The following is a 15,519-nucleotide window of genomic DNA, read 5'->3' as shown; positions in this document are numbered from 1 at the left end:
TACACACAAATACAAGTGATAACCATTTGCTGGTTCATTATTCAGGGTCATGCACTGACCACAAACTGCCTTGTTTAAATTTTTAAACAAAGTTTGGCAGTTAACTGTCAGTCACTATTAACATTCTCCATGGCAACACCTCTACCAGAGTCCATTTGCCAACCAATCTGCACTCCCTTCTCATACAGTATAAAGTTGTTTACCCGACAGTGGCATTCTTGTGATTGTCCTGGTGAGTGCAAGATGAAAAGCTTTGACAAAATGCATCTCACGCATGAGCACAGACAGATAAAGGTAGTACAGTTTTACAGATTAGTTAATTCAGTCTTGAATTTACTATTTCCAGTCTCCTATGTGGCAGGCCTGTGGCTTCTTGAATGGGTTCATTAATTTAAAGTTGAAGTGCGGGTCTCGTAAAGTGAAGCGTTCACAGCAAGATGAGAGGTTTCTTGAGTCTCCTCTGCACCCTTTCAGATGCACGCACAACTTTCCTATAGTGTGGTGACCAGAGCTGCACACAGTACTCTAGCTATGGCCTAATGAGCATTTTACACAACTCCATCAGAACCTCCCTGGTCTTATATTATATGCCTTGGCTAATGAAGGAAAGTATCCCATATGCCTTCTTAACCACCTCACCTACCTTCCCTACTGCCTTCAGCGATCTAAGGACAAGCACCCCAAGGTCCCCCTGTTCTGCCCTAGCCTCCTACCGTTCATTGTGTATTCCCTTACCTCGTTAGTCCTCCCAAAATGTATCCCTCACACTTTTCAGGGTTAAATTCCATTGCCATTGTTCTGCCCATCTGACCAGCCCGACCCTGTCATTGGTAATCTAAGGCTTTCCTCCTTGCTATTTGTCACATGGCCAATTTTCATGTCATTTGCAAACTTACTGATCATACCCCCCCCACATTCACATCCTGATCGTTAATGTGCACTACAAACAGCAAGGTACCCAGCACCAATCGCTGGAGTACACCACTGGACACAGGCTTCAAGTCACCAAAACAATCTTCAACCATTACCCTCTGCCTCCGCGACAAAGGATGAATGAACACCGCTCGACAATCATCAGGCAAGACTGTTCTCTTCCTGTTGGGGAGCACTTCAGCGGTCACGGGCATTCGGCCTCTGATATTCGGGTAAGCGTTCTCCAAGGCGTCCTTCGCGACACACGACAGCGCAGAGTCGCTGAGCAGAAACTGATAGCCAAGTTCCGCACACACGAGGACGGCCTCAACCGGGATATTGGGTTCATGTCACACTATTTGTAACTCCCACAGTTGCGTGGACCTGCAGAGTTTCACTGGCTGTCTTGTCTGGAGACAATACACATCTTTTTAGCCTGTCTTGATGCTTTCTCCACTCACATTGTTTCGTTTCTTAAAGACTTGATTAGTTGTAAGTATTCGCATTCCAACCATTATTCATGTAAATTGAGTCTGTGTCTTTATAAGCTCTGTTTGTGAACAGAATTCCCACTCACCTGAAGAAGGGGCTAAGAGCTCCGAAAGCTTGTGTGGCTTTTGCTACCAAATAAACCTGTTGGACTTTAACCTGGTGTTGTTAAACTTCTTACTGTGTTTACCCCAGTCCAACGCCGGCATCTCCACATCATCCAGCCACTAAGCCAGTTTTGGATCCAATTTGCCCTAGAGCCCATGGGCTCTTTCCTTCTTGACCAGTCTCTGACGTGGGACAAACATAAACCTGGACTGCTGGATATTACCACTATTACACCATCTCAGCATCAGTCCTTTTGCACCTGGTATTCCCAGGCAGTCTCCCATCTAAGTACTAATCAGGCCCGAGTTTGCTTAGCTTCTCAGGTCAGATGTTTTCAGATTAGTTTGTGACATGTGCAGTGGTTGGAAGGGAGGGGACACATTGCTTTCCAGAAGACATTTGATGAGGTGCCACACCACAAAGGTCACTGCCAAAAATAGAAGTTCACAGTGTAGGGGGTAACACATTAGTCTGGCTGATAGAAAACAGTATTGTAAATGGGCTTTGTCTGATTGACACGATGCGACAAATGGAGGGGTCTGTGCTGGGGCTTCAACTTTATACAATTCACATCAATGACTTAGATGAGGGGAACAAAGGCATGGTAGCTAAATTTGCAGATGACACAATGTAGGTGGGATAGTATGCCATGAAGAAGACACACTGTTTGTAGATGGATATAAGTAAGTTGAATAAATGGACAAAAATCTGGCAGATGGCATATAACGTGGGAAAACGTGAAGTTGTTCACTTTGGTAGGGAAAATAAAAAAGCAGAGTAATAATTAAATGGAGAATTACAGAATGCTGAGGTGCAGAGATATCTGTGTTCTCATGCTCAGTCACAAAACGTTAGTATGCAGTTACTGCATGTAATCAGATCCCGAATGGTCTCGACAAGGTGGATGTGGAAAGGATGTTCCCTCATGGTCGAGTCCAGGACTGTGACGCACTGTTTTAAAATTAGGGGTTGCCCTATTCGGACAGATGAGATTTTTTTTCTCTTCGAGGGTTGTGCGACTTTGGAACGCTTTGCCTCAGAAGACGGTGGAAGAGGGATCACTAAATATTTTTAAGGCAGAGTTAGATTGATTCTCTTGCCCAACGTGAATCTAAGGTTACTGGGGGTAGATGGGAATGTGGAACTCAATGGAAACCGATCAGCCATGATCTTATTGAATGGCGGAGCAGGGTCAAGGGGCTGAATGGCCTACTTCTGCTCTCGAACAATGGCGAGACACAGTACAGGAAAGGTAGAGAATCTGGTGAACTGGTGCGACGACAATAATCTCTCCCTCAATGTCAACAAAACGAAGGAGATAGTCATCGACTTCAGGAAGCGTAGTGGAGGATATACCCTTGCCTACATCAATGGGGACAAAGTAGAAATGGTTGAGAGCTTCAGCTTTTAGGTGCCCAGATCACCTGTCTGGTCCCTCCATGCGGACGCTATAGTTAAGAAAGACAACCAACGCCTCTACTTTCTCAGGAGACTAAGGAAATTTGGTATGTCCACTACAACTCTCACCAGATGCACCACAGAAAGCATTCTTTCTGGTTGTATCACAGCTTGATATGGCTCCTGCTCCGTCCAAGACCGCAAGAAACTACAAAGGGTGAATGAAGCCAAGTCCAACACACAAACCAGCCTCCCAAGCATTGACTCTGTCTACACTTTCCACTGCCTCAGAAAAGCAGCCAGCATAATCAAGGACCCCACACATCCTGGACATTCTCTCTTTCACCTTCTTCCGTCTGGAGAAAGATACAAAAGTCTGAGATTATGTACCAACCAATTCAAGAATAGCTTCTTCCCTACTGCCATCAGACTTTTGAATGGACCTATCTCACATTAAGTTGATCTTTCTCTACACCCTAGCTATAGCTATAACACTACATTCTGCATTCTCTCCTTTCCTTCCCTATGTATGGTATGCTTGTCTGTATAGCGCGCAAGAAACAATACTTTTCACTGTATACCAATAAATGCGACAATAATAAATCAAATCCTGCTTTGCATGTTCCTATGATGGAAATGCAATACAAATCCTCCCCACAATCACAAAAATAATCACCCATTCCATCTTGTCCTGGGTGGTTGGCAAGTAGTATTTGTTTTGTTCAATCCCATCATTAATTTAGACCAAAGCTTGCTCGGAACCTGACGAGCCTAAACCTTTACCTGTTACCCATAATGCTTACATTCAGCCATCTATCCAGAGGGGCAACTAAAAACTTGATCTCGGATCTCTTCACTGGATGAAAATTGACAGGTGGTACTGTTTAAGCTTCCATTAACCCAGGAAGCCAGCTCATGTTTCTGGTGTAACAAAAATATATTTTGTCCCAATAATTGAGTCCCTAGCAGCAAAACATGTAATGTCATAATTTAGGACAATAAGTAAATCATTGGTTTAACTTTCAGGAGATCCCATTATTATAGCAACCAGCTACATGTCCCAGCAGCTCCAGGTCTGTCCGTTCCAGAAGCTAACTCTAACAATACTGAACTTTCATCCCTTCTTTCACCTCAGAATCACATGTGAACTAACAAAGTCCTCTAGTCTGGATGGTCATATGTCATAAAAAAGCTAGCAATACAAATCAGGTAAATAATTCCAATCCATTATGGAGGTCATTAAACACCATATATCTGAAGCTTATTTTATCTCTATCACTCCTCTCCCCCACCTGACTCTCCCACTTGTATCCAGTGCCATACCTTTATAGATTGGTTACCTGCTGTGAGTAAGGTTGCAGTATATCAAGAAGGTCTCGCCATTTTCATACAAGATGTAAAGTGGATAGACCTGAACCTCTCCTTTGGAGCGACGGCCAGGAGCAGATGTCAAAGGGCCAAAGTCAAACGCAACTGCTGTCTCCCCCAGTGATGCTGTGTATGATCTACAGTGGAACAGTTAGGAATGTTAGCGTCTGAAGAAACTGCATCTCTTTTCTACATATTAATTTAAAAGGAAAGGGAGAAAATTTGCATTAATAAAGATATGCTATCATGTTTCGGGTCAAAGAGCACATCAGTTCTAGCATAGCAAATGAAGTGGAAACAGGAGCTGAACCAAGGGCTGGTGGACATCTCGGAAAGCAGCAGCCACAACACAATTAGGTTCAAAACAAAAAAAACAGTCAGACCAAAAATCACTGAAGACTGGAAAAGTAGCCAGTGTCAACAAATTTTAAAAACTAGTCTAGATAAAACGTCAAACAAAAATTGCACGAAGACTGGGTGCAGTACAGATTACTGGGCAAGTAATCCAAAGGTGTTGACTAATAATCAAGAAAACCTGAGATCAAATCCCACCCTAGCAGTTTGAGAAGTTGAATTCAGCTTATTTTTAAATCCGGAAATAAAAACTTAATCAATCTGAAGCTGTCAAATTGCTGCAAAAACCAAACCGGTTCATTAACTTGCCTTCGGAAAGGAAACCTTCCATCCTTACCCTATCTGACTATGTTTGACTCCAGTCGCACACCACTGGGAAATTAAGAGCCAAATAGAAAGCGACCTAGCAAGCTATTCAGTTGGAGGGCCAGGCCTAAATGCCAGCGACACCCACACCTTAGCATAGAAAGATCTAAAACTTCTAATTGTTGTTATTATAAGAACATGGAGCAGGAGTAGGCCATCTGGCTTCTCAAGCCTGCTCCACCATTCAATAAGATCATGGCTGATCTTTTCATGGACTCAGCTCCACTTACCCGCCCGCTCACCATAACCCTCAATTCCTTTACTGTTCAAAAATGTATCTATCTTTGCCTTAAAAATATTCAATGAGGTAGCCTCAACTGCTTCACTGGGCAGAGAATTCCACAGATTCACAACCCTTTGGGTGAAGAAGTTCCTCCTCAACTCAGTCCTAGATTGCCCCCCCCCCCTCCCCTTATTTTGAGGCCATACCCCCTAGTTCTAGTTCCACCTGTCAGTGGAAAGAACTCTGCTTCTATCTTATCTATTCCCTTCATAATCATTTTTGTTTCTATAAGATCGTGCCTCATTCTTCTGAATTTCAATGAGTGTAGCCCCAGTGTACTCAGTCTCCCCTCAAGCCAACCCTCTCAACTCCAGAATCAACCTAGTGAATCTACTTTGTACCCTCTCCAGTGCCTGTATATCCTTTCTCAAGTAAGGAGACCAAAACTGTACACAGTACTCCAGGTGTGGCCTCACCAGCTGCAACATAACCTCGCTGTTTTTAAACTCCATCCCTCTAGCAATGAAGGATAAAATTCTATTTGCCTTCTTAATTACCTGCTGCAACTTTTTGTGATTACATGCTATGGTATTACTCAAGTTGGTGGGCGGCACAGTGGCAAGCACTGCTGCCTAACAGTGCCAGGGACCTGGGTTCGATTTCCAGCTCGAGTCATTGTGCAAACTCCACAAGACATTCTCCCAGTGTCTGCGTGGGTTTCCTCCGGATGCTCTGGTTTCCTCCCACAGTCCAAAGACGTGCGGGTTAGGTTGATTGGCTATGCTAACTTGCCCGTGTCAGGGGGTTAGTAGGGTAAATACGTAGGGTTATGGGGATAGGGCCTGGGTGAGATTGCAGTCAGTGCAGACCTAATGGGCCAAGTGGCCTCCTTCTGCAGTGTAGGGATTCTATAAAAAAGTTACTTTGAAGTGCACCCTATATGCAGCAGTGTACTACACTAAACCGTCAACCTAGACTTTGCGCTCAAATCATTGAATGCAGTTTGAACCCTGGGCCAGTGAGCGAGTCAGACAATTAATCTGATCCAGAGGCATATGATTCCTTTCCCATTGTAACCAGAAAGCATGCAATCCAAAGTCCAAACCATGCTATTTGTGGACTATTTCGCTCCCATCACATCTATTGAAGCCAGAAAAAGAACATGCATTTCTGTACCGCTTTATCAAACATGTAATCAAATAAAAAGTCACTCCAATCCTAATAGGCCACTAATAAATGAGAACAAACTCATTTTAATACTGTCAGAAATCCTTACAACTTTACACAAGATATATTGATCTTTGAAAGGTGCGAATAGGTTAAAAAAAAAAGTTATAAAGATATGGCTGAATCTGGGTTCAACATATGGAGCACTAAATACATAAAAATGCCACTTAATTTAACAGTTTGGCACCACCACAGATGTAGTGTAACATGTATTCTGGGAATCACAATATAAAAATGATATTTGAATCCTGGAAAGGGAAGCAGCAAAGGCCAAGGCAGCCTGAAAGGTATAATTGGGATGAAAAGCTAAAAAGAAAACATCCTGCCCAGGAAAGGAACATCAGAGGTTATAGCTGGTTTAAGCAGGTACATAGTAAAGTATTGTTTCCACTGGTCAGCAGTTTAAACTCAGAATACAGGCTTCTCTGCAGTTGATACGTTTGAAGAGTATATCATCTCAGACTGGCTCAATTGCAGCAATTTTGTCTTCAAGTCAAAAGCCGTGCTCAATAACCTTGCTTTAGGATGTAACCTAGGCTAACAGTTCAGTAACATAATGCTAGAAATAATCAAATTTGACAGCATCCGTGGGGAGAGAAACATTTAACAGACTTAACATTTCAGGTCGATGACCATTCACGAGAATTGACATTTCAGTCAATAAAAGAGTGCTACATTGTCAGCGGTGCTGTCTTTCATACAAGGAATTAGGTCCCGCCCGCATGCCCGTTTCAATGAATATAAAGGATCTCATAACACTGTTCAAGTAACGGGAATTTTCCTGGTTTCCTAGGCAATATTTATCCCTCAGCCAATATAAATCAATGAGTTATTCATCTCACGAATGTGTCTGCAACCTTGCAGCGCACAAACTGACTGCTGTAGCTGCCTACATTACATCCAATCACTGTTCTAAGGTAATTTGCTGGCTGTAAATTGCTTTGGATCATCCTCAGGACGGGAAAGAAGTTGTTGAAATGCAAGTTCTTTCATTAGACAATAGTTTAGTACTTTCAGCTGCAACATCTGAGAGACAACTTTGGAGGAACACAAATCACAAGCGTCAAATAAATAACTAATTTATAGTTTGGGTCAAGGCAGGGAACAGATGGATCAGGCAGTGATTATTTCTCAGTTTAGTTTATAATTTCTATATTCAAAAAGCAAGGCAGTGAAAATTATGTCGGCAGGACTATCAAAACAACAATTATCATTACCTTGTGGCTGGTACAATACTGTCCTCTTCACACTGATTAAGGCTGAACCTCTTCACTGGAGTCTGTGGCTGCTTTAAATCATAGAACCTATGATGAGAGAATTCATTAGCTCTGGTTAGAGAACAAATTTTGCCTGCACTATTTTGATCCTCAATGTGGGCAAGGATGTGACAATGGAGCAGTAAAAAGGTTTCTGTTTCAGAGACTCATTTTTAACAATAAATGCTCCCAGATCATTAGAGTGGTTCAATGCGGAGTAAACCTACCAGCTACTCTGTTCCAATAACATGCTGCCCCAAGTTCACGTGCAGCGCCTTGCACTGCAGCAGAGAGACATTTTTCCATTTCTTACACCAACTTGAATGAAAATAAAAATAGGAACTGTTTTAGGCTGTGGCCTTTTAGGTGTGGAGGATTGGGAGAACTTCAAAAGTCAACACAAAGTGACTAAATGCTAAAATGGACTACGAAAGGAAGCTAGCAGAAAACAAGCACCGATACCAAAAGTTTCTACAAATATATAAAGAGGAAAAGAATAGTGAAAGTAGATTTTGGCCCTTTAGAGGATGAAATGGTGGGGTAATAATGGGAAACTCAGATGGCAGAGGCACAAAACCAATACTTTGTCTCTGTCTTCACAGTAGAAGATAATAATAAAGTCCCTGGGACCTGATGGTCTACACCCTAACAGAGGTGACAGCAGAGATAGCGGATGCATTAGTTATGATATTCCACAACTCCCTGGATTCTGGAAAGATACTGGTGGACTGGAAACATGTTAATGTGATGCCCTTATTCAAGGAGGGAGAGGGGCAAAAAGTGGGAAACTATAGACTAGTCAGCTTGACCTCTGTGGTGGGAAAATGCTGGAGTCAATCACCGAGGAAGTGACTCAGCATCTGGAAAAGCAAAGCTCAACTCAGCAGTGTCAGCGTGGTTTTGTGAAGGGCAAGTCTTGTTTGACAAATCAGCTAAAGTTCTTTGAGGATGTAACCAGCAAGGTCGATAACAGGGATCCTGTGGATGTGATCTATCTGGACTTCCAGAAGGCATTTGAAAAGGTGCCCCCACAAGAGACTGATCCAGAAGGTTAGATCCCAAGGGGTTGGGGGTCGAGTAGAGGCTTGGATTGAGGATTGGCTGACTGATAGAAAGCAGAGGGTTGGAATAAATAGCTCCTTCGCCAGATGGCAATCTGCAACTAGTGGGGTCCCGCAGGGTTCAGTTCTCAGACAACTATTTACAATCTATATCAATTATCTACAAGCAGAATAACAATGAAATTTGCTGATAACACGAAAATTGTTGGAAGAGCAGGCTGTGATGAGGAGTTAGAAAGTTTACAAATGGATATTGACAGGCCAGGGCAATGGACCAGAATCTGGCAGATGGAGTTTAATGTGGATAAATGTGAGGTTATCCATTTTGTCCAGAAAACTAATATGCAAATTACTATTTAAAAAGATTCAAAAGACGTCTGTGCAGAGGGATCTGGGTGTCTTTGTGCAAGAGTCTCAGAAAGTGGGTACGCAGGCGCATAATGTTATAAGGAAGGCAAATGGAATCTTGCCATTTATTGCAAAGGGTCTGGAGTATAAAAGTAAAGAAGTATTGTTACTTGTTATTTATTTTATTCAAAAATTCGGTGTGAACGCTGCTGGGAAAGCCCCGCACACGCAGTGAGAAACGCCGCTGGGAAAGCCCCGCACACGCAGTGAGACCACACTTGTAATTTGTGTTCCGTTTTGGTCACCTTCTTTGAGGAGGGATGTGGTGGCACTGGAGGTGGTTCAGAAAAGGTTCACTGGATTGATTCCAGGTTTGAAGGGGCTGTTGTATGAGGAGTGGTTGAGTAGCTTGGGCTTGTACTCGCTGGAGTACAGAAGAATGAGGGGGGATTTGATTGAGGTATATACAATACTCAAATGGGATTGGCAAAGTAAATGTTAACCAAATATTCCCCCTTTTGGAACAGTCTAGGACAAGTCATAGTTGAAGAGTGGGGTGGGGGGGAAAGAGAGAGGTTCAAGACAGAGATAAGAAGCAGCTACTTCTCACAGAGGGTTGTGAATCTATGGAACTTACTGTCCCAGAGTGCAATGGATGCAGAATCAATGGATTCAAGAGAGAGATAGATAAATATTTGATCAAAAGCAGCATAAAGGGCTATGGGGAAAAAGCAGGGAAGTGGAGTTAGGAGGAGATGGAGACCAGCCATGATCATGTAGAATGGCAGAGCAGACTTGAAGGACTGAATTGCCTTCTCTTGCTCCTAATTCCTACATTGGTATGTTCCTATGACCCTTGCGCACTAACCAGGAAACTGGAGAATGAGTTGACAGACAGGATTCTTTTAGCCAGACTTATTAAAAGGGTGACAGTGGTTAGTAGTGCTATCTCTCAGCGCCAGAGACCCCAGTTCAATTTTGGCCTTAGGTGACTGACTTTTCATGTCCCACAGGGCTCTGTACTGAGGCCTCAACTATTCATCTTTAAAACTGTTTGGAGTTTGCATGTTCTCCCTGTGTCTGCGTTGGTTTCCTCCGAGTGCTCCGATTTCCTCCCGCACTCCAAAAATGTGCAGATTAGGTTGATTGGCCATGCTAAATTGCCCCTTAGTGTCAGAGAGACTAGCAGGGTAAGTATGTGGGGATAGGTGGGATTGTTGTTGGTGCAGGCTCGATGCACCGAATGGCCTCCTCCTGTACTGTAGGATTCTATGAAAACAGTCTGCCTGGTACATCAAATGAAATTTCCGACTTCCTATGAGGAAGGGGAAATTAGTGGAGAGCTGCTAAACAAACATTTCTTTCCCAATAAATGGAAATGGTTTTAAAGGCTTTGTTTTATCTTAGGTTTCCTGAATCCAATATATACAGCTAGCTCGGTGATTCAGTACAGGAATACAAAGTTATACAGCATCAATATAAAACAATACAACTTTCAGATCAAACAATTTGAGTGATTGGACTGACACAATATATTACCTTAAAGAATTGTCAGAAGTCAACATGACAACGTGCGGTTCCTCAGTTTCACTAGGGTACCAAGAAGCATGCTTCACTGTCAGTGATGTTGAACTAGTAAAGAGCCTTTCTGCTATAGGAACTGTTCTGCAATTTCAAAAATAAAAGCAGTTTAGTGACCAAGTTATTTTGTTCTTTTTATGGAATTATAATTAAACAAAATATAAATATTTTAACTGTTTTATTAAGAAATCTTGCTTGTCACTCAACCCAAGAAACCGTAACCTCTAAAAGAGAGAGACATTGGAAAGAATTTCAAGCCGTCAATAAATGATCTTGGTTCAAAGCCACAAACTCAAGCCTGAACAGGAGATTGTAACCCTGTCAACTCAAAAATACTTTAGCTTGTTGATACAGTCGGGATTGTCACCATACTTGGGATATTTCATCAAGCAGATTTGATAGAGGTAGCATGACCAGTTTCTAACTGACTAAGCAAAATTTAGTCTCATTTTTAAAAAGTACAATCTTAACAAAACACAAAAGCCGATATAAAAAAAAACATTTGAACAGCCAGTGGTTAGCACTGCTGCTTCACAGCTCCAGGGTCCCGGGTTTGATTCCCGGCTTGGGTCACTGTCTGTGTGGAGTTTGCACATTCTCCTCGTGTCTGCGTGGGTTTCCTCCCACAGTCCAAAGATGTGCGGGTTAGGTTGATTGGCCAGGTTAAAGGTTGCCCCTTGGAGTCCTGGGATGTGTGGGTTGGAGGGATTAGTGGGTAGATATGTGGGGGTAGGGCCTGGGTGGGATTGTGGTCGGTGCAGACTCGATGGGCCGGATGGCCTCCTTCTGCACTGTAGGGTTTCTATGATTTCTATGAACATCTATGAGTAATATACAGCAGAATAGTCATTTACTGGAAAAGGACAAATTGTCCGTCCTCTATATTACTCCACCCCCTCTCTCCAACAGTATAAAATCCTTGACATTTCTACATCACTTCAGCTTTGAGGAGTCACACAGACTAAAAACATTAACTCTACCTTCTCTCTCTACAGATGCTGCCAGGCTTGCAGAGTTTTTCCAGCATTTCCTGTTTGTATTTCAGATTTCAAGCACCCGCAGTATTTGGCTTTTATTTTTCGCAATGCAATAAAGAAATAACTGCCGCGGCAAATTTTATTCAATGGAGTGAACTTCAGAAATTAACTGCTTAAATAGGGGCGGCACTCTGGGTAGCATTGCTGCCTCACACCGCCAGGGATCTGGATTCGACTCTGGCCTTGGGTGAAAATCTGTGTGGAGTTTGCAAGTTCTCCCCATGTCTGCATGCGTTTTCTCCCATAGTACAAAGATGTGCGGGTTAGGCAGATTGGACATGCCCCTTAGTATCTCAAGGTATGTAGGGTTAGCGTAGTTACAGAGATGGGGTGGGCTGGGGGTAAGATGCTGAGAGACAGTGCAGACTCAATGGACCAAATGGCCTCCTTCGGCACCGTAGGGATTTTATGGTTCTATAACATAGTTCATGCTAGTTCGGTGGTTGTGTTTTTGATATTTCATATCCTTTGGCAGGGTATGAAATGCTTCCTTCAGTTATTTTCCATCGTGGATCACCATGCACACGGAATACACATGCCGTCATCTAAAGTGGTTTCACTTCCTCAAGAGCATAACGGGATAAAAAAGACTCACCGGCAATTGATCTTCTCTTTACCACCTTCAAATTCAGACCTCTTGCCCCATCGTTGGGGCAGCTCCATCACCATTATGCCTTTAGTTCCAATCAGGAGTATATGATGCTGCGTTGGACTGAGCAGAACTTCATTAACGTCAAATATGGGTACGTTAATACATTGGAACATCTGCACATAAACAAGAGAAACAATTCAAACTTGTGATGTGTAATCTGTACATTATGTACATCACTTGGTAATGTCTGAAGGAATTCAAAAACAATGAATGACTTTGGGGTAATACGACTGTTGCTTTGGATTACATCAGCATCACAATGGGCTTTTAACCTAGATTATGATTTTAGTCTTGGGATTACACTTGAGCCAACAACTGCCACAGATGCTGGTTGATTCAGTAACAGCTGACACATAAAAACAAGAGAATTGAGGTGGCCAAGCTGACACCAATTTAGACGATTGCTTTGAACATCACAGTTAAGCCACAAAGTTATTTTTATTCAGGGGAGATGGTTACAAAGTTAACCCTATGGTAACCATCCCTATGCTCCTTCACCCCCGCCCCTCCCAACCCACACCCCTCCTTCCCGCCAACCCACCCCCCCTCCGCCCGACCACCCCCCCTCCCCCCCTCCCCCCCGACCACCCCCCCTCCCCCCCGACCACCCCCCCTCCCCCCGACCACCCCCCCTCCCCCCGACCACCGCCCTCCACCCCTCCTCCCCCCATCCTCCTCTCACCCCCCCACCCCATCCCACCTTCCTCTCTCCCACCGCTCCACCCTTCTCTCTCCCACCGCCCCACCATCCTTCTCCCCCCCCCAACCATCCTTCTCCCCCCCCACCACCACCACCCTCCCCCCCACCACCACCACCCTCCCCCCCACCACCACCACCCTCCCCCACCGCCCCACCATCCTTCTCCCCCCCCACCACCACCACCCACCCCCCCCCCACCATCCTCTCTCCCCCCCCCACCATCCTCTCCCCCGCCCCCCACCATCCTTCTCCCCCCCAACCATCCTTCTCCCCCCCCAGCCATCCTTCTCCCCCCCCAGCCATCCTTCTCCCCCCCCCAGCCATCCTTCTACCCCCCCAGCCATCCTTCTCCCCCCCCCCCCAGCCATCCTTCTCCCCCCCCCAGACATCCTTCTCCTCCCCCCCCAGACAGCCTTCTCCCCCCCCCCAGACAGCCTTCTCTCCCCCCCCCAACCATCCTTCTCTCCCCCCCCACAAACCATCCTTCTCCCCCCCCCCCACAAACCATCCTTCTCCCCCCTCCCCCACAAACCATCCTTCTCCCCCCTCCCCCACAAACCATCCTTCTCCCCCCCTCCCCCACAAACCATCCTTCTCCCCCCCTCCCCCACAAACCATCCTCCCCCCTCCCCCACAAACCATCCTCCCCCCTCCCCCACAAACCATCCTCCCCCCTCCCCCACAAACCATCCTCCCCCCTCCCCCACAAACCATCCTCCCCCCTCCCCCACAAACCATCCTCCCCCCTCCCCCACAAACCATCCACCCCCCTCCCCCCTCCACCGCCCTCCCCCCTCCACCGCCCTCCCCCCTCCACCGCCCTCCCCCCTCCACCGCCCTCCCCCCTCCACCGCCCTCCCCCCTCCACCGCCCTCCCCCCTCCACCGCCCTCCCCCCTCCACCGCCCTCCCCCCTCCACCGCCCTCCCCCCTCCACCGCCCTCCCCCCTCCACCGCCCTCCCCCCTCCACCGCAATAAACTTCTTATTTGTGGTGTTCCACAGGTATCAGTTCTGGGACCTTTGTTGTTCATAGTATATATGAGGAAAATGTAACTGGTCTGATTAGTAAGTTCATAGACGACACAAAAATTGGTGGAGTTGCGGATAATGAAGAGGATTATCAGAGGATATAGATCAGTTGGAGGCTTGGGCAGAGAAATGGCAGATGGAGTTTAATCTGGACAAGCGTGAGGTAATGCATTTTTTGAAAGGTCCAATGCATGTAGGAATTATACAGCAAATGGTAGAACGCTTAGGAATATTGACTGGCAGAGAGACCTTGGCATACATGTCGACCGCTCACTTAAAGTATTCCTGGATGGCGCCAGAGCAAGGCGACTTCTTGCAAGCTGTGCCCAGCATACCTTCTAATTCTATCTTTTACTCTCATCCTCCTTCTCTATGAATGGTATGTTTTGAACATATAGCACACAAGAAACAATACTTTTCACTGTATGTTAATATGTGACAATAATAAATCAAATCAAATGTAGCAACGCAGGTGGATAAGGTAGTCAAGAAGGCATACGGCACGCTTGCCTTCATCAGTCAGGGCATCGAGTACAAAAATTGGCAGGTCATGCTGCAGCTGTACAGAACCTTAGTTAGGCCTCATTTGGAATATTGTGTACAATTCAGGTCACCACACCACCAGGACGTGGATGCTTTGAGAGGGTACAGAAGAGGTTTACCAGGATGTTGCCTGGTCTGGAGGGTATTAGCCATGAGGAGAGGTTGGATGAATTCGACTTGTTCTCACTGGAATGACAGAGGTTGAGGGGCAACCTGATAGAGGTTTACAAGATTATGAGTGGCACGGACAGAGTGGATAGTCAGATGCTCTTTCCTAGGGTAGAAAAATCAATTATGAGGGGACATAAGTGTATGGGGAAAAGTTTAGAGATGTGTCTGGCAGGTTTTTTTTTTAAACACAGAGGGTGGTGAATGTCTGGAACGCGCTGCCCAGGAGGGGTTGGGAGTAGGTACAATAGTAGCATTTAAGGGGCAACTAGACAAATACATGAATAGGATGGGAATGGGAGAATACAGACTACGTAAGTGCATACGGTTTTAGTTTAGTTGGGACGTCATGATCGGTGCAGGCTTGGTGGCCGAAGGGCCTGTTCCTGGCTGTCTCCCCCGCCGCTCGCTCACCTGGTAGAAGTTTAAGCCCTGGTTGAGGTTCCTGATGTTGGTGGTATACAGTATACACTCATTCGCATCCCAGAAGAGAAGGTCATTGTCAACACAGGAGATGATGTTCCTGGCGGCCTCATCCCAGTGCCTTTCCCCATGCTTCAGGCGGTCTAACAGAGGGTGATTGAGTAGCTCTCCCCACCAGTGCTCACAGCTATCCGCCATCTTGCCGGGACCGCCCGGAACTGCGTCACTATATCCGCTAGCCAATAGTGGGCCGAGCATTTGCGCCGTTTGCCCGC

General features: G+C 45.3%; 1 protein-coding gene across 2 annotated transcripts in view; it reads right to left on the bottom strand.

Annotated features, from left to right (window-relative positions):
- nup88 (nucleoporin 88) overlaps positions 1 to 15,468 on the bottom strand; it is a 51,746-nt gene extending 36,278 nt beyond the window's left edge. The window contains exons 1-5 of one of the 2 annotated variants that reach the window (XM_078225214.1): positions 15,236 to 15,468; positions 12,324 to 12,493; positions 10,650 to 10,775; positions 7,663 to 7,749; positions 4,248 to 4,412 (exon numbers count right to left, since the gene is read on the bottom strand). In XM_078225214.1, the coding sequence (XP_078081340.1) occupies positions 4,248 to 4,412; positions 7,663 to 7,749; positions 10,650 to 10,775; positions 12,324 to 12,493; positions 15,236 to 15,442 (755 nt within the window). In that variant the 5' untranslated portion in view covers positions 15,443 to 15,468. The remainder of the gene's footprint in view (positions 1 to 4,247; positions 4,413 to 7,662; positions 7,750 to 10,649; positions 10,776 to 12,323; positions 12,494 to 15,235) is intronic. The other variant, XM_078225213.1, reaches the window with a different exon arrangement.
- Positions 15,469 to 15,519: the final 51 nt, after the last annotated feature.

Source organism: Mustelus asterias, chromosome 12, assembly GCF_964213995.1.
Source record: "Mustelus asterias chromosome 12, sMusAst1.hap1.1, whole genome shotgun sequence".
Taxonomy (NCBI): Eukaryota; Metazoa; Chordata; class Chondrichthyes; order Carcharhiniformes; family Triakidae; genus Mustelus; species Mustelus asterias.
Note: the sequence above shows the minus strand (reverse complement) of the source record. Positions and strands in the feature narration are given on the sequence as shown.